Source organism: Pseudonaja textilis, chromosome 2, assembly GCF_049901715.1.
Source record: "Pseudonaja textilis isolate UNSWEBS1 chromosome 2, rPseTex1.2, whole genome shotgun sequence".
In the NCBI taxonomy this organism is placed as follows: Eukaryota; Metazoa; Chordata; class Lepidosauria; order Squamata; family Elapidae; genus Pseudonaja; species Pseudonaja textilis.
In genome coordinates, this window is record NC_141991.1 from 230991231 (window position 1) to 231011422 (window position 20192).

At 37.2% G+C, this 20192-nt stretch overlaps 1 protein-coding gene across 10 annotated transcripts in view; it reads left to right on the forward strand.

Annotated features, from left to right (window-relative positions):
• The window catches only part of PDE4D (phosphodiesterase 4D), a 697708-nt gene that overhangs the window by 636084 nt on the left and 41432 nt on the right, over positions 1 to 20192 (forward strand). For all 10 annotated transcript variants that reach the window (XM_087927250.1, XM_087927253.1, XM_087927251.1 and 7 more), the window contains one exon: positions 3191 to 3303. In XM_087927250.1, coding sequence (XP_087783376.1) covers positions 3191 to 3303 — 113 coding nt within the window. The remainder of the gene's footprint in view (positions 1 to 3190; positions 3304 to 20192) is intronic.

The window sequence follows — 20192 nt, forward strand, 5'->3', positions numbered from 1 at the left end:
TTGGAACTGGCAACTCAATTATTAAATGAGACATCCATAAATAAAACCATGACTGTGTTTGTGATCTTTCTTCACTTTCCTTTGCTTTACAGGCCTATGACAGTCACAGGAAATGCAAGGAATGGTGACAAAGTTAACTTTTTCATCACCATTGGTTAATGAGGCCAGTAACTAAAATAGGCCCACCTATATTGCCAGTGATAATTCTGACATTACATAGGCCTCTTTCAAACTCTCTTGGTTGACTTCTCACGACATTTTATTTAAAAATATTTAGTCCACCTTCCTTTTCTCAAATTAGTATTTTTTAAATATTGTTGGAGCAGCAAAAAGCCAATTTTGAATAGTGCTGATGGGAAGATACAGTGTGTCTGTACAATTCAATGTATTTTTAAAATCATTTCATATTTTACAGAGCTAAGCTCTGGCTCAGTAAAACAAATCTGCACTTTGGCTTTTTTGTAATTATTATTTTTATTCCTTCTTTATGTTGTTTGCGTTTTAATCATTTCATTTTTTTTCATACATGCCAAGTGTTATCATAGCAGGATATAAATTCAGCGGATTAATACCTGGCTTAGGGTTAGTCCTGCCTGTTGTATTTCAGTCTTTGATTTCTCTTGTGACAGACTTAGGAGAGAAGGAGAGAATTAAACAGGTTTCTAAGAAAAAAAATTGGAAAAGATGTTCCCGCTCAACTCACAAAACAAACTATGCAAGGAACACGTCAGTCACACGTCCTCTCTCAGGATTTGGTGTAAAGTAAACATGCTGCAATATTTGAAAAGGTCTTTCTTGATGATTATTTGGCTAGACTGACACAATAGACTGAAATTATGCAAATACTCATTAATGCCCAGCATGTACGATAAGCTAAGGAAAACATGGAGTAAATTTGTATGGGGTATGGTACACTATAGTAGGCAAGAATTTGCAAACCAAAGAGATAAAAGACTTGAGTACTAATCATTTTTCAGTTGGATGACCTTAGTTGTTTCTCCATAATGTGAAGATACAATTTCCATCACAGCAATGCTGGGGCCAAAAAAGATTACAGGAATTGGCCAGCCAGTTATGCACAAATCAGTCATGCTGATTTAGGAGAGGCTGAATGATGTTCTTAACCCTCTCCTTTACTGAAGTCAACAATACCTTAAAAGCACTTATCTTTGGAGTGTATCCAAACATGGTAAAATGCTTTCCTTATTTAATGCCTTGGACAGATCATTAGTACTGATAATAGTAGCAGCAGATGAAAAGCAGGGCATTGGAAGTTTTAAAAGCCAGCAAGGTGAGCTTGGTTCAGCTAAAGGCAGAAAGTGACCAGAATGGGGAGAATAGTAATGGAGGCAGTTGGTCAGTGCAGATTTATTTCTTAATTCCCACTGCTTTCAAAACGCAGGGCTGCTTGCTGTGCACAAGCAATTCCTATAAATTAGAGATACTGCTTTGTTCCTGGACTTTCGAACAGCAAGGCCAAAAATCCCATGGCTCTGCGCAAGTCAGGAGCAGAGGTAATGCCAAAGGGGAACAAGGAATGTAAAAAGCTGCTGGTTGGGGGGGCTTATTCAGGCATACCGTCTGCCAAAGATAGCCATGTCCACCCGCCCTTTGGGGAGGCCACCAGTGGGTGAGAAAGCGAGAGAGAGCGACCTGGTGTCATTTCACACCTGTGGCTCCCTAAAGTCCCGCAAAGTCGCCTTCTGAATAGTCTCTCCCCCATGAGTGCCTTGCAGACAGTACGAGCGCTCGGTTATGGCTGCAGACGGATTGAGCCTCAAGAAAAAGGAACAGTTTCCCATCTCAGGCATTAAAAGCAGTGTAAAGCAGGGGTCTCCAACCTTGGCAACTTTAAGCCTGGAGGACTTCAACTCCCAGAATTCCCCAGCCAGCAAAGCTGGCTGAGGAATTCTGGGAATTGAAGTCCTCCTGGCTTAAAGTTACCAAGGTTGGAGACCCCTGGTGTAAAGAACCGGCGCGACAAGCTTGAATGCGCTCTTGAACGCGGCCAAGAGGCCGGGGCGTTAACACGAGGCCCGGTGGTGAAGCAAAGCGCAACGGCAGCTCCCATTCTAGTTCAATCCGATCTCCAGGGTCCCCGAGGCGGAGGGTCCTCCCGCGGTTTTCGCTCAAGCTCGGCGCAGGTGGCCCAGCCGGAGCTCTCCGCACGTCCTACAGAGCAGCGCCAGCCTTAACGCCGCCCTGGAGGAGGCGGAGTGGAGCAAGTCCCCAACTCCTCGCCGAGTTTTCTCTTTCTCTCCCCCCCCCCCACTTCCCCTATACAGCTGCACCACACGCAACCCCTTCTTCGCCAAAACTCTCGGCGGCGCCGGTTCAAAGGCTGAAAGCGCCACGGCGCTGTTCTCCTCCCATCTCAGGAGAAAACACCAAACAATAAGGAGGAGTTGGGGAGGGGAGAGGTGGACGAAAGAGCGAGTGGATGTTTTAATTAAGATTCTCTGGGCAGGGAAGGGGAGAAAAAAAAACGAGGTTTCTCTGCGAGGAAGGAAGGAAATCGCGGAAGGGTTGGAGGAACGGAGGCTCTTCCCTTGGAGCTGTAGCCTCAGAGCCGAGTTTCAGCTTTGCCGCTGTCTCGCAGAGAAGTTGAGCAAACAGGAAACGTGGTGGCTTTTGCATACCCGGCAGCCGCTGCTCTGATTCACTGGGGCTTGAAACTCGCCCGAAGGAGGACGGAGAGGAGGAGGAGGAGGAAGGTGTTGGCTGCTTGGCTGCCTCCAGCCCCAGGGAGGAGAGCGGTTGGTCGGCTGCGAGTCGCCTTAAGTCTCGGGTTTGCCAGAGAGCACAGTCCCAGTTCGCCCCGAGTGGCACGATTCTTGCCCGCCTCACGCTCTCCGAGAGTGAAGGGACTCGCGCTCCGTGAGAGAACCGGCCGCGCTTCGGTCCCCTCGGAGCAGCGCTGCGGAGAGCGCCCGCCTACCCGCCGAGCGTCTCAGCTGGAGTTGATACGAAAAGGCTGGAGCGACTTTTGTTTTTTCGTCATTCCCGCCGGAGACCAGAGCCCGCCTTTTCTCCTTCTTGCTCGGGCACAGCAATATGAAGGAGCAGAACTCATGTGTGGGCACTGGGCATCCACCCATGGCTGGGTATGGCAGGATGGACCCGCTGGAGCTTGCTGTTAGCCCCGTGAAACGATTGCGAACTGAGTACTCCTTTCCCTATCTCTTCGCAGAGGAGGCCTACCAAAAACTGGCCAGCGAGACCCTGGAGGAGCTGGACTGGTGCCTGGACCAGCTGGAAACCTTGCAGACTAGGCACTCCGTCAGTGAAATGGCCTCGAATAAGGTAGGAACCCCCCGCCCCGTGTGTTTCCATCTATCCAAGCACCCCATCCCATCCCGCCCCTTCAGTTTCTTCTGTGCCTTGCTTTGTTTTCCCCGCCAAACCTGAAGGCTCAGAAGGAAAACGTACATCTATCTCAGCTTTGGGAGAAGCTGTGTGCAACAGAATAGCGCTGTCTTGATCTGTTATCTAAGATAGGTTCATCAGATCTGGATTAAAAAGAGCTCCTTTGGTCTGCCATCCTGGCAGCAATTATTGTCCACTTCTGCAGCTTCCCTGTAAAAAGGATGCACAAAATTGGGCTGAAAAATTGGTAACGTGTATGGATGGATATCCCATTTTATGCATGGTTGCTTGGAAGCAAATTCAGTTGAAACTCTATAAAGAATTGGTCCTAGGTAAACACATATAAAAATATAAAACTTTGCCCACAAACCTAGTTGTATTAAACACTAGGTGTATGTCACTAGCTATGGATTAATTAGAGGGCAAACTTGAAAAGCAGTACAGATTTTGAAACTCTCAACGGTTTGTCCTTCAAAGTAAGAGAGAAAGAAGATCAGCTTGGGTGGGTGCTAAGAATAAATTATATTAAAATCTAAAGTTTCGTATGCCATTTAAAGGTTGTACAGAAATTCTTTTCTAACTTAAGATGTTAAACCAACATCATCAATTTACAACTTACCACGATGTTGAACCACCCCAGAGAGACCTTCCTCTGCATGCCCACTCAGTACTCAGTGCTAGAAAAAACCCACTGCCACCTCTGCTTAGATGGCAACTTTCTGTCATATTAAAGTGATTTAACATTTCAAGAGGTAGTGGATATCACCTATTTTGCTTTATTCTCCTGGTTGTGTTTTAGTTTATCTCTGTATGCCTGTTTGTCAGATCACATCTGATTAGAAGAAGCACTACTCTTTAATACTAAGAACGTAATGTAATATAGTCATGATAATTTTTCTCTGCACTTCTGGGTATTTAACTACTGGATTCTGTTAATTACAGTTGTACCAAATTCTTGCATGGCAAAACTTTCAGGATGCTTTGATTCTGCATTTACTTAGATCAATTGTATGATAGCAAATTTTGATTTTTTTCAGACAATGTACATTTTTTACTGAGCCCCCCACTTTGGTTAACGTTCCTCTATAACACATCTATTTCCAAGAAAGCTTTTTTTTTTGCATTTATTATTTTACATTTTTAGGGAAATATTTAAAATATAGTCATTTGCTTAAAAACAAAATGTATGAAGTGGTCTTGAATATCACTTAATGCTGGCAGCTGAAAAATGATTATTTGCAAGTAAAAATGCAATACAAATAGCACATTTTTTGTATGCACGCTAAGTGCAAGGATATGTGAACAACTGGTCTAATTTTAGTCGCCTCTGCCCTTTAGCCATTAGTAGCTGACTGCTTCTCATATTTGTATTACATCTAATGTAGTAAGCTTAATTAAATACTTAAGGATAGTAAGAAGGTTTTTTTTGGTCATATGGGGTAACGTTGTTTCCTAAGATTTTTTCAAATCAAGTTTTGCTAGCTTTAATTTTTGTGAAAATATTCTAGGAACAATAAAAATACCCTATAACTAACTTTTATAGACAGCAGATTACTTTAGCTATATATTTTGCTTTTCCTTTAATTGGTTGACATATTTTATCTATCATAATATTAGAATGGTGCTGGAATTGTGATTGTAAATAATATCAGAAGAATCTTTAATGGTGCTGAGTAAAAGAAACATTCCATAAATGATCCACTTTTCCCATCACTTCATAAATAGCACCATCCAGCCAAGGTTTTCTATAAGAATACAACAAGCTGAGTTGCCATAATCACTTTGAAGGTCAGATTGAATGATGCCATCCTTTACATCAGCAGTGAAAATTTATACTGCAGGCACACAATGGTTGGTTTTATCTTATCCTTAAAATAAAACTGTGTCCGTTTTGATTTCTTTGTTACTAATTGTAAATTCTGTGTGCCATCTGCCCTAGCTATGCAGTCCTATGTATACTAACTTTCAGCTATGTTTTACTTTATCGTAGCCAAAAATTAATTCAGGAAGCCTCTAAGACAGTGCTGGTGACTGCAGGGTTTCTTTGACATTGTATAATCCAAGTAGATGTTCTTGAGCATGAACACTAATTTTTAAAACTGTTCATCCTATGAAAAACTGATTTCTGCCTTTTTTTAAAAATGGACCTCCTTGCTCAAAAGTTTTTTGTTTTCTTTGTATACCAAAGACTGCTGCCACAAAATTTCTTTCCAAGATATATAGAGTAGATAAAGATGCTTGTTCCAAATAATCCTAAGTAGGCGTTCTGTGTTCCCAGGAACAATGCTGTACATAGTTTATTCACACTGTGTGACATAGTACATTGTCATAAATGCATACGTATTCACGCACATGTAAATCACAAACTTTCAGATACCTTTTAATCATCAAAGTAACAAGAGTGCTTTTGAGTTGTAAAACAAAGTCATGTAAATGCAATTAACATTAAGTAGTTAACTAGGATAATTTTGATAAATCCTTGATACTGAGGAAATTATCTTCTAGCCTTAATTCTGAGTCTTGGCTGGTGTTTCACAGGTGGAGATTAGTTGAGTGTTTGACTGGCTCTAGGGCAGAAAAGCTTGCATAGAGGAGAGGATTGCTGTAATCTATTGACGTCAGTTTACTAAGTATAAGCCGGGATTCCTTCCAGCCTTTTAACCTACTTGCAGAAATCACGACATAATAAATGGGCAGACAGTGCATTACAATGCCTGTTTCTCCTTAGTTTTAACCCAGCTGAGTCTGTCTAACCATGCCATAGTGTTGATGTAATTAATTGAGTAGAGACAGACAGTATTTAGCAATTTGCATGCATAATGCCCAGAGCAATTTGAAAATCCCAGATGTGCTGGTAAAGTAATAGTGCTAACATATTAGGAGTGCAATTCTCATTCCTCCCTTTAACATTCAAAAATCGATATGCTCATAAACATATTCATAACTAACAATGAAGAATTGTACTATAGTTGCAAGTAAGACATTGTATGTACAGGTCATCCTTGACTTACGACCACAATTGAGGTCCAATTTTTTTGATGCTAAGTGAGACATTTGTTAAGTGAATTTTGTCCCATTTTATAACCTTTCTTGACACAGTTGTTAAGTGAATCACCACAGTTGTTAAGTTAGTGACATCGTTTTTATGTGAATTGGGCTTCCTCATTGACTTTACTTCTTGGAATTTTGATCATGTGACAATGGGGATGCTGCAACAATCACAAGTATGAAAAATGGCCATAAGTCACTTTTTTCAGTGAGGTTGTAAATGTGAACAGTCACTAAATGAACTGTGGTAAGTCGAGGACTACCTGTACTCCCATAAACAATAAACATTGTATAAAGTTAGAAGTCCTTTGACACTACATTTTTAAAGCTTTATTACTCTGGTTGGTATGTCTGATATTCCATAAAAGCAAGATTTAATTAGTGCAATACACTGATTTTATATAAATTAAGCAATCATGCTTAACCATTTTTTTTGATAATTTAACTATCAATGAGAAAAATCTTGCAAATTCGTATGTTTATAAGCATATAGGTAGCCCTTCAACTTATGACCAATTTAGGATCAGAATTTCTGTCAGATGTCACTGGTTGCAAGTTAAGTCGAACCCAATTTTATCATTTTTAGGTGTATCTGCAGCTGTTAAGTAAACCCCACAGCCATAAGTGTGAACCCATTCTTCTGAAATGGGCTTTTTTTTTTGCGGGCAAAAACGGGCAAAAAAGGTCACAAATTACAATTAAGTTTCTGCACGACATTGCAACCAGTCATAAATGCAAGACAGTTGCCAAGTGCCTGAATTGCAATCGTGACTATGGGGCTTATGCAGAAGTCATAAGTGCAAGGACCAGAATTATTCCAGTCCCATTGTAACTTTGAACAGTTGTTTTAAATAAAAGTCCATAAGTCAAAAATGACCCATACATTCACATTTGGCTTCTTCATAGCAAAACATACCTGTTGTATCACTTAAGTATATTAGTATACTGATATATAGTTGCTTAATACATCTATCATTCTCAAGACAGAAATATCTGTGGGAAAGATGGGGGAGGGGTAATTGTCAACTGCCTCCATCCTATAGATTCTTCTGTCCCATAGTTATCTTTCCTCATTTAAATTTAAGTACTAACTATATATACCCTAGTAAAATCCTCCTTGCTACTGTACGCTGGCAATAAGATTACTTAACAGGATTTAAGAGATTCAGATTGTTCGTTTCAAGAAGCAATACTCTGTATATCCATTAGTAATATAGGAGAGATGGGGAAAATTGTATGTAGAGGAACTGGTAGACATCAACTTGTGATAATGTTATAGTTGGATCCATGTTTCAGGAAAAGGAGTTCTTGTCCGTATCTGCATAGACAAGAATCAGAGTTAGAGGCAATTTATGTGAAAATATTATTTCAGTAAAGGTTTTCCTCTCAAAAATTTTAACTGCTACTTTTTCATTGGAACGGAAAGGAGGTTAAAGGATGTACATATGCTAGAGGAAGAAGAAAGAATTCAACTCACATTCTCTCTGTTCCTACACACACACACACACATACACGATGTTTAACTAGATCAGTAAAAGACACAATAACTATGTGTACACTTAGGTTTTAACCTTGATTAGTTGTGTATTAGTTGTCTTAGCATATTGTACAAAGCACTTGGTTATTTGTTATTGAATATGTTGCACAAACTCAGAAACTGAGTTAATTCAATAATCACATTAAATATATCATACAGATCTATCCCCATGGTGTATTTGAACACTGCCTGGCTGAAATTGCAACTATATGTACAAAATGACATAGTGACCAATTTCCATGGACCAAGTAATGTTTGCACGTGCCTTAAATTCAAGCAATTTCACAGATCATTTATTACAACCCTTAAATATTATGATGTATTTTACCATTGTTATAATAGATTAAACTGTTCCAATTAGAGAGGAAATATAATGACACATATGATTAAAAATAATTTACTTAATCTGATTTCTTATATAACAACCATTGCATAAAATAAATTCATGAAAAAAATGTATTAATAGTTTAACAAATGTTGGTCCAGTGGCAAAGCAGATTGATACTTTCTGTTGACCATTTAAAATAAAAAAGTAGTAATGGATCCCATAACAGCTGCAGTTGATTATATGACTATGCTCTTATATAATGTCTAGTAATGCAGTCACAGTTATTTGGTTACATATTAATGGATTTGGAGTTTTTTTGCCATTCTTGGTGGGAGGGGGGAAAGCCAACAGTGATGAGATATATATTTACCATTTTTTTAAAAAAAGTTATTTCTGAGTAATATAAATTGGACATTGTTGAGACATATCATTTATCCATTCAGGCCAGGATTAGTAGCTCAGATTGGTGTGGATTTTTTCAAGAATTCACAATTTAAGAATGCATTTTTCTTCCATCTTTGAACTTAGAATATATTCTTCCCAGTTGATGTTCTTCAGAAGCATTATGCCTTAGATTCTCAATTATAGGAGTTGACATCTGACAAAACATGAGGAACTTCTACCTGACAGAGCCAGTTATCTTGATTTTTTTTTCATCTAGATATTAAAATATCAAAGTGCTTTGGGGGATTTTGAATAACTTGATTCTGTTTAACAATTTGACTCTACCTTAATCACAAAAAGTGGGATAGGAAATTCATTTCTTCATGAGGCTTCTGGAACAGTTTCTGCCTCTTTTTGTGGCATATGATTTGGCTCATTGTATATAATGCACTGTGTTGGTAGAGTCAATTAAATATGGTGGAATTAACTTGAATAAATGGAGCATGGTTACATCCTAGCAGGGACATTGCCTTAAGCTCTATAAAGTATCAATGGCTTGCAGGAAGGAATAAAGCAAAGTAGTAAAGACAAATATTTATTCATGTGTGCACGAAAATTATATTTAACGTGTCTCCTTCTACACACCTCCTCCCTTTTATGCTTTGGCATGAGATACAAGAATGTTGAGTCTTTGTTCTACAATGCAGGAGAAGGAGTGTCTACTTGCTTTAGGTACTGCCGGAGTACACAACAGCCTTTTTCTCAGGTAACCAAGGAGATGAGCATGGGTGGGATGGCTAGGTATCATTCTCCCTTGTAGGAAGGATTTGTGGAAACAACAATAGAGTTGTAAAGAAACGTTTCACAAACTTTGCCTGTGCAAAAGCTTATTTAATTTTTGACACTTCCATACAATTTCACAACTGAACAATGATCCTGGCAAACAGAGAGAGTTGCTGATGTTGAGATCCATTACCACAGTAGTGCAGTTGACAGGGAGAAGAAACCCAGATAATAATGGTGGTAGTTTGTGTATCAGAGTCCACTTGATTTGAGCTAGAACTGATTTGTAACTGAGGAATAGGAAGTGGGAGCATTTAGCTGGAAATAAAAATGTTCTTAATATCATTCACTTGCAAGGATATTCCAATCATTCCTATAAGTAGTATTACAAGGAAGCTATACATAAATCTGTGAATCAGTCATACATGATAAACCTTTCAGGGATTTTTGACATCCCTTTTATGCATTCATGAATTGGTTTTACAAGATAAAATCCCCAGGTCAAGCTTCCATATAATTTATTATAATTTTATTGGCAACAATAGAAAAATTACTTGCTGTTGTCTTTCATACTTTTTTTAAGTTCTCACTATAGCCTGGTTTATTGTTGGTTTTTCTATATACATAACCATAAAAGCAAATCTGCTTTTTCTGCCATTCTGCTGAGTTCATGTCGTTTTATCTCATCACTCATTTATCTTATCACTGCTTCCACATTCTTGAGCAAAAAGCCACATATATTTTTTCTATTTAGTCATATATTTGACAAGGTAGCAGAAATGCATTTCATAATTTTTTTGTATTGGTGACTAAACTGGAAAAAAATTTTCTTCTCAACTTTGACCAATTAAATACATTAATTAAGAAAATTCATGGAATATCATGTCCCAGTAGGGCTACAATCTTAACCACACTTGGAAGAACTGAAGCCCAATTTATACAGCAGGACTAAGTTCTAAGTAAAGAATTATTGTCTTCATTGCAGTTGAAATTAAGAAGTAGTAAACCCTTTTGAATGAACAGGGTTTTTAATCATACCTCTGTCTTTAGTTAAAATAGCATTTAGTCCATAAATCCAAATAATGGGACATAATCTACTAAGATTTGTTAAAAGTAGGCAGTCTGTGTTTGTTTCTAAGCATATTTGAGTATGATGGCACATTCTATATAGAGGAACAAGAATTTGGATCTGGTGCATATATCCACCCTATAGGATTGTAATTGACCCTAAAACATTTACCAGGATGCAAGCATGAGGGGTGGGGGTAAAATCAAGGAAACAACTTTTCTGAATATTCGCTGTCCTTACTTGTTTGCTGTTTTAATATCAGTATCTATCCTGCCCTTAATCAATTCTAGTGTATAATATTTCATTTTTCCATCCTCATTGTATTTACAGAAAATAGTATTTCCCCCAAAATAATTTTACTTATAAAATGGTAAGGTTCTTTCTGATTGGAAGATAGCCAATTGCAATGAACAATATTAATGATTCAATTTTTTTACTTAAAGTTATTCCCACTAACTAGGATAATAAGAAAATTGATTCTTTCGAATTTTAGTGTTAGAGAAGATTTCTGAAGATACGATGGATAGCAAAGAAAACCAACATAGAACCTACCGATGCAAAAATCTCAGTTGAGGCACAAATAATCAGATTCATATTATCATATTTTGGACACATTATTTAAATCCCTTGAGAATTCCATAATACTAAAAAAGGTGGAAGGACAACAAAGGACGACCAACATCAAGGTGAATAGACTCATTTACACTAACATTAGGAAGGTTGAAGAGTGAGGTCAAGGGATCATCATCACCTAGAATGTCTGTTTGTTTGATGAGAGAAAACACCAATGATTCTTTCAGGTTTACTGACGATATTGTAATACGGTCATACATTTTTCCTGTCAAATATATTTTGGAGAATAAGAATATTTCAAGGTTATTTTTCTTTTAAGTTAAATGTAGTGATTTATTTCCTAGAGAATGGCTGAAGTTGTAGGAAAGCATAAGTCAACGAGCAAAACAATTGTCTCCCCTCCTCCCCATCCTTATGAACAAGGCAGAATTATTGCATCATAAATCTCTTGCTCTTTTTTAAAATTGCTTCTAGGCAAACTCCATATTTTTGAAAATTATTAGAATATAAACCACACATTAAATGCTCCTGATTTAATTTGATTCAAATGTAAACTCTATAATCTATATCATGCCTTCTAGAAATAACTGGTGTGAATTATTCTGCACCTTTCTCAAATATTGTTGTGATTCTTAGGTATGCTTAACTCTAGAGGCTTTGGTTGCACACATTTTTTTGCAGATTGATGAGTCTGCACCCCTAACATGTATTCCCTGTTACAGCTATAGCTTTTTAAAAAATGTTCCATGATAACTGCCAAGCACCTGAATTTTGATCACATGACCATGGGGATGCTGCAACAGTTGAAAGTATGAAAAATGGTCATAACTCCCTCTTTTCAGTGATGTTGTAACTTGGAGCGGTCACTAACTAAACTGCTGTAGATTGAGGACTACCTGTATGTTCTTTGGATTTGAATAGGCTAACAGTGCAGTCCTATAGGTCTTTATAGAAATAAGTCCAGTTGAGCTCAGTGATATTTAGGATGTGCCTGGATGGAATGGATAATTTCCTAAGTGCTATTGATTAAATACTTTCTGTAGGTGTTCTTTTTTCTTGTCCTTAATGGGTTTTTTTTAAATAAACCTGGTTGAAAAATACAGAAGAGTTATTGACAGAAAACAGTGTCTGGGCCTCCTGCAAAATCCCGTTCATATTAAATTGCTTGCCTGGAAGCAGTCTTAAGAGTCAAGACAAGGATAGGATTGTAAGTTTAAGCACATAATGAATGTTTTTGTTTTTTTTAAATAAAAATAATAAAGTAAGGACATCAGGATTCTGATGCCTTATATGTGAAGCTAAATTTTTCTACTTATGTTAGTTATTACGATAAAAGTGGATTCTGCTTTTCTGTGTCCACAGCTTAAGTATGGGAGCATTGTTCTATTTTTCTCTGAAGTGTTTATGTTTACAGCATTCAAATTTCCTTTGGTAGCAACCTCCAGCATAGTGCAAAGTGTTCTCCTTGTGTAAATCACATTTGTTTCTGAAAAGTGTGTCCAAGTATGAGAAAGAAAGCTGCTTTTCTGAATTGTGATTTTGTGCTTATTCTTATCATGGTGGATGCCTGCAAACTAGCAACCTGACCAATGTGAACATGGGCAGTGATGTAATAACCTCTGTTCCTCAAAGAATTTACATAGTTGGAGTTGTCTGGAAACTGGGAAAGCCATTATTAGTGTTATCTTTAAATGTATAGTGACTGGGCCCAAATAGTGTGAGCTCAAGTCTTGTCTCATTCGAACAAGTGAAGTCATTTGGCAAGGTGGCTTGACTGTGTGGATGCTGCATTAGTTGTTGACTTCGTTGGCAGATAAACACTCTGTCTTGACATAACTTCCTTCTGGCTTATGTCTTCCTTTTCCCTTGGGGTACATTCCCATCAAGTCCGCAAGAGAAGCAAAACAGATTCTTGTGCTCCAGACAGAAGAAAAGCAATACATTCCAAAGTTTAAAATCCAATATCCACTAAAGAATGAGTAATAAAATTGCACACCAAGCTGCTGTTCTAAGACTGGGAACAACAGCAAGCGACGTTAAAATACATAGAGGTTAATCTGCTTGGCTACTCATAACTGTCCTTTTACCAGCAGCATTTAAACTTTCCCTCCTTGCTAACAAAAGGCAACTCCTGGCAAAACCCCAGGCACTACTACTGCTCAACAATTCTTAAAAGTGCCATTCTATGCAGAGTTGTAAAGAGCATGCTCAAATTCCTCAGCATCTCTCTCCTCTGCTGCATGCTGATCACTTCAGTGGCTGCTGCGGGCTCTCGTTACTGACAAATCGCATGCCGTGCTGATGCAGGCACCATAATAGGAAGCACCTAGGCCTGTCATAAACAGGTCTGAAGAAAAAAAAGTGCAGGTCTGACGTATGGCGTGACCATAGCAACAAGAAGAGATGAGGTTGAGGTTTCCATTTTGGAGTATAGGCAGGCTAATATAGCTCTCTTTAAGGAGCCAGAAAGTGCCTGAAAAAAGCTGTGTCCATGTGTATATTAGCAAAAATTTGCTTGACCGAGACTGCCTCAAAACCAACATATTTGAATGCAACTTTTAGGGGGCATTTAAGTGTTTTGTTTGAACTGATTTCTGTCACCTTCAGTTACAACATAAAGTTTGTTGGAGAATGATAGTACAATTACTCCTACAAAATACTTTTCTGATCACTCAGAGCCTATGTCTTTTGGAGACTTAGTCATTAAAACAGAAAGGATATAAATTTTGAATAAGATGACTGTGAGCTCCTTGCAGCATGAAATATGGCCAAAGTTTTTTGCACCTGAATTTTGGATCCAGGTAAGATTCCATTTAATGTTTAATAATGATTGCTGTCCTCTCCTCTTTTTTCCTTTGATAGTTAAATTAGTAAATCTATTTTTTTTAAGTTTGGAAAAAAAAGTATTTACGATATCGGGTTAAATAGCTGCTTATTGGAAGCACTTTAACCATACGATGCTACGAAGATTCTGTTGGAGGGTATAGAATAATTCACCTTGATGCATGTGGCAAGAATCTATGAGACTGAGTTTACTAAATCCGTATTTTTCCAGTATTTTATTTTGCACCATTAAAATAGTGCTAAGAATTGAAAATGTACAATATATTCTGTTCCATCTCAAAGCTGAGTTATACTGGAGCAGGATTATTTTTTAAGGAAGTAGTATTTTCTTTTTCCCTCCTTTCTTGTTTGCATAATTATACCTGCTTACAGATCTTATAAAATCATTAATTATAGGAACAATGGAATTATTCTAAAATTAATGCAATGAGAGTTAAAAAAAATAACAGTAGGAGAATGCATGTTTTGAGCTTAAGATTAATTTTGAAATTTTGAAGAATATTTTTTTAAAGAAGAAAAGTGGTGGCTGCAACAATTTGGTAAAATGTCTTTTTTTAATGCATTCCCTCACATGTGAAAAATAAATATTAAACTCTTTACTCGTTTAATTGGTGTGGAAAATTAAACTATAATAAAAATGTGACAAAAGTAGGATTTTTAGTTAAGAAAGAACTAAAGAATCCGTTTCTTTCTGCAAGTTTCTGACACTAATCTTAAAATCCAGACATAGAATTTTTGAAAAAAAATATTAATGTAATATTAGGATGTGTCTTTTTGGCAGTAACATAGCTAGAATAATAAATAAATGAAAACTGCTGGTAGACCCCCCAAAAAATCTACCTGCCTGCTAGTAGTTTCTTTATTTGTATGTGTTACAGGAATATGTACCTGTGAAGAAACCCCCTGGATGCAAATGTGGGTGTGACTTGCCTTGCTGGGCACTTAATGGAGTTCTTAGTTTTTGGTTGCTTGGATGTATCGATTGGCAATAGTGATGATTAGATTTTGTTGTCACTTCTTCATGTAGACTCAATGGAATGTTTTCATGGAAATTGTAGACTCACTGTGTTTCATTTTATTTATTCTGTATAGTATATGCCAGTGATAGCTAACCTTTTTGTTGTCGCGTGCCAAAAGAGTGTGTGTGTGTGAGAGAGAGAGAGAGAAAGAGAGAGAGAGAGCATGCATGCATGCCTGCACCCATAATGCAATGCACACGTGACCCCTCCATGCTCCCCCTGCTCCCCTGCGCATGCGTGTGGGACCCCTCCACGCTCTCCTTGCATATGCATGCAAAATCCCCCAGGACTCTCTCCACCCCATGTGCACGCATCTCCCGCATATGCCCTGCCTTCCACGCATGCGCGGCCGATACCCACAAATTTGCTGCTTGATAGAAGCTGAAATTATGTCAGAAATCTAATTTTGTTGGTTAAATAAAGTGCTATCCTTATTTCGAGGGCTGAAGGAAGAGGAAAAAAAGTAAAAAGTGGGATCAAAAGTACATGAAATGCCAGAGGGTCCTTTTACAAAGCTCAAATGCATTCCAGACAAGCACTCTAATAATTCTGGATCATAGCAGCGTCTATCTAACTTTGCTATGCTAAAGTTGACATCTGTCCCTTGTTTCACTTAAAATGTAAATGAATAGAATTTACATTCTACTACAGCAATTTGATGCTGAAGTTTTCTTTGAAGTTTTTATTTACTTATTAGATTGATATCTTTTACTTGTATAGTTCAATGTTGCATACATAACACTCCCACCTCCTGTTTTCCCCATAAAAATACTATGTAATGTGTTGGGTTGAGAGTAAGTAACCAGTGCAAAGTCAATTGGGGTATTATGTATATAAGGAAAGACTGGAACTTTTCCCAACCATGGTCCTTAACCACTGTTCTAAACTGTCTCTCTCTTCTTAAAAAATGCTACTGTTTTTATTGATGAAAAGTGATTTTTAGCCCAGCATTAGAATTTTTGGGTAATTAAAATCTGTCATCAATTTTAATTATCCAAAATAGCAGTAAAGTGAGCTTGCTGTTTTAATTTAATTTAATTTTTTTTATTTATCAAATTTTAAGAATGTGTATGACATCCAGTATTTTACAATGAATATTTTTCTTCAAATAATCTCTACAAGGCGATTGATAGCAAAGGAAGATATATATCGTTTTAGAAGCAGTCTGCAGCCATTGTTTCCTGAAAGGAAATGGAGAATGAATTTGGTGTGGCTTCACAGTGTAGTAGTCTTACTGTTGCTGATAAACAACTTTTCTGATAAGGAGAGAAAGGTAGATTGCATAGTGGAGAAATATGCTTGTGAATAAAGATACTTAATAAATGGGTCTAGGACAACTCACCTTGGCCAACTCGCTGTGGCCAATTTGCCATGGTCAACTCACCCCAGCCAGTTTTCTGTGTGACAACTCACTGCGGAACAAGAATTACACTAATATCAAAGAAATGGTGGAATAGATTAGAAATAGTACTCAGACTTATATACCACTTTACAGTGCTTTACAGCCCTCGCTGAACAGTTTACAGAGTCAGCATATTGCCCCCAACAATCTGGGTCCTCATTTTACCAACCTAGAAAGGATGTAAGACTGAGTCAACCTTGTGTCAATCATTTGTCCCATTCTGCTTGCGAATAAAGTATGATTGTCTAAGATACTTTATATGTCACTGGTAATATTTTAGCTTCTAGATTTTAAGTAACCTTGAAGTATATGTCTCTTCTACTACCATACCATCATGAAAAAGAACTATCACCACCTTATCTTTCTTTTTATGATAAAGTACTTATTATATATAATTTTCAACACTGCTTTTACATTGCCTGCTTAGGATAGAGGTAAAGTTGAAGCAGAAAAATAATTAAATATATAAACTATTGCAGCGACACTTGCAGTTCCCCAGGTCAGTTTTTCTATTGTTTGACCTAAAATTATATTGTACTGTGTACAACGTATATATGCTGCAATAACAAAACAACAAATACTTAAATACTTTTAGTGAAAAATAATTAGACCAGTATGAAATCATCAAAATTTAATTTATCTGCAGAGGTAAGGCTGTCTTCCATTTCTTAATGCTTGGGTAATACCCGCTGAAAGTAAGCAGTCCCGTATATTATGAGATCTTAAAATCTGAACGTTTTAAGATGACAAACAGAACTTTTGAGTTACCTAGGAAACACAGTGTTAGCCAATGTAACGCTTGATGCCGAAGTGTGACATTGACAGATTGACGGGTATCCATAACTATTTGAGCATTCTAGTCCAGCTGTAGTTTGCAATTGGATTTGCTTTTCTACAAGAATTATGTCATTTGGACCAGCTAAGCAATTATCCTAGCAGCTTAAATACCCTAAGTACAAGAGTGTTTTTGAATGCTCAACTCTTTTTTATATGCATAATCCTTACAAAACTTAAGTGGTTTTCAGTTTGTGATGAAATATGTTTTTTGTTTTGCTTTTTCCACTGTGGTCTTTTGGAAGTTGCTGAATGTCACAATTGGCAAAGCTGGCAGAGGTTTCTGGCAGCTTTGAGTTGTGTTCTGTTTCATAAATAATATTTCTCTTAACTTCAGAGTCCAAAGGCATATTGTTAAAAATACAAACCTCTCATCCTAAATCAGTGTATAGAATTATCTGAACTAAAAACAGCCCTTTGGTAGTCAATAATTCTAATTCCTATTTTTTTTTTTTTCAACTGAAGTCATGAAGCAACAACCTTCATAAAGCTAGGTAGAATCTGGAAATGGGCAGTTCTGTACTGGAGACCACCCAGGAATTGTGCATACCCAATCCTGAGTTCTACAGTAGACAAAAGGCAGGATATAAATGTAATTGATAGAATGGAACATAGATAGAATCTATGTTCAAATATCTCTGCTGCCCTTGCCCTATTTAGTGAAAGAGATCATTACAAGTAGTCAGACCTCTTTGCTATTGTCTTGGCTACTCTGGGTCTTCTAGCTGGCTAGCATTAGTTAGATAGCTCCATAGTGGCTGTGCTTCAGAATTAGTGGGTGAAAGAATGTTGGATTGGTGTAAAATGGAGTGGAGAACACCATATCTTGGCTTGTGGTAATATACTCAAACTACCCAGTACAAATGAATACGGCCATTGGCATGCAGAAATACAATCCTTTATATCTTTACCAACTTTCTAGTTCAAAACATAGCTACTCATTATGAAAGAATAAGCCCGTATGCAACCAAAACCATATAGATTGGTTTAAAATTTAATTATGAATTTTTAAGGCTATCTTCAGCTGCCAATAAAGGGGAATATTTGCAGCTCAGGGTTGAAACAAGGGCTCCTTGGTGCTCTCTGTGCTTGGTTGTTTCCTTGGCAGATATTTCATTACCCAAACTAGTGCTAACACTGATGTTACCTAGTTTGGATAATGAAACATTTGCAAGGAAGCCACCAAGGTCAGAGAGCATCAGGGGACCCCTTTATTTTGGGCTAATTCAATGTACAGTATTATATTAATCCAGTATTAAATTATACTTGACAGGAATAGCAATACCATTCATTTAACCTTTTTAATATGGAAGATGATTGTCACACCTTAATAATATCTGAAGCTTGAATCAACAAGTCAAAAGGAACCATCTTGCAATGTGCCTTTGAAATACTGATATCTAGTCAAAAGTGATATATAGGCTTTTGCAATGGCATGTGCATGTTAGGGCTTTACCGAGTTTGTTTGTTTTTGTATTGGTTCTGTTACCTAGCATTCTATGAAGTAGTGGCTAAAAAAGAAAGTGACACAAAAAGAATTTAGCAGCATGCTTTTATAAATTAGGGGAATAACACAGGATGGGTTGGAATACTGAAATTCGACAGCAAATTCAGTTCTAAATTGCCTCACAGACAAAAATGTGTTTTTTTATATATTACAATGCATTTAATTTCTTTAATTTATATATAAAGTAGACTAAAAGCAATTTAAGCCAAATGCCATTGATCCCAGGACAAACTAAGCAGGTCTAACTTTGGGTTCATATGGGGATAGGAGGTTATCAGTTGGAATTATATATAGTGCTGTGATTTATTTTCCAGGCGATGTTTTCAGAGTGTTTGGGATCAGGAAAGCAGAATCCATGGTGCGATATTTGTGCTCCTGCATCTTTTGGAGATTGAATCTATACTCTGCCCTACCTGACTACCTATGAATCCTCTATAAGTAACTTATATGATCACATGATGGAAGATAGGCTGGATAGCAGTATGAATAATAACTGAAAGAAGATCGCGTATTACTATTTTAATTATGAATACCACATATTCATGTCCAGCTGATCATCAGAACAAGAGTTTAGTAATACCAAAATGTTTTCAACTCACATAAATGCAAACTTGTACTTATACCAAACAACTAATATCATGAAGCTGCAACATTTGACAAATACACATTGCAGTTATATGTTATCACATAATATAAGACATGTTACGAGGTTTTTTAAACATGATTGTTATACTTGAAGAATAACAAAATGTGTGGGGTTTATTTGGCCAATTCCTGATTTGTTTTCCTTCAGTTTCAATGGCAAGATGACCAATAATATGAAAATTAACTCAGGAATATAAATAATGTATCTACACACAAACATTTACAAAAAGGAAAGACCATCTAACCAGTTGCTTGTGGTAATACTATGGTAGACCAAGAAAGAACATAGGCAGTTTGACAAATAAAAATAAGGGTGATGGTGAACAGCCTATGTAGAGTATACTCATACAAGATAAAATTTAAATGTCATGGTTATACTTCTGGTTGTGCAGAGGAACCAATGAATAGGTTCAAAAGGTTATAAGGAAACAGAGATTTAGGTTACTATATTGATGTATTTCAGAGGAATTTCAGTTGAAAAGACCATTTCCTTCAGTTTTTGGAAGTTCACAGAAGGCTGCCTTCTACAATAATTCCTTGGTTTTGGGGCACAATTTAATTATCCCTAGAGTAGAGAAATCTTCAGTAAGGCTTTCCTATGTGGAAACATGCAACAAAAGCAAGAATGGGAAACTATTAATAAAAAGGGCAAGTATGGAACTGAGAAAGCACACAATGAAACAGTCCCATTTCTGAAATCTTAATTAACACAAAGTAATGATCAGGATTGAGTGGCAAGGAAGTATTTATTTATTAGATTTATATCTAGAGGCTATTCTGTAAGTTCTTGACTGTCCAAAGAAGTGGTGTGCAGTTCATTATTGAATAAAGCTGGGTTGGTTCTTAGCTTAAC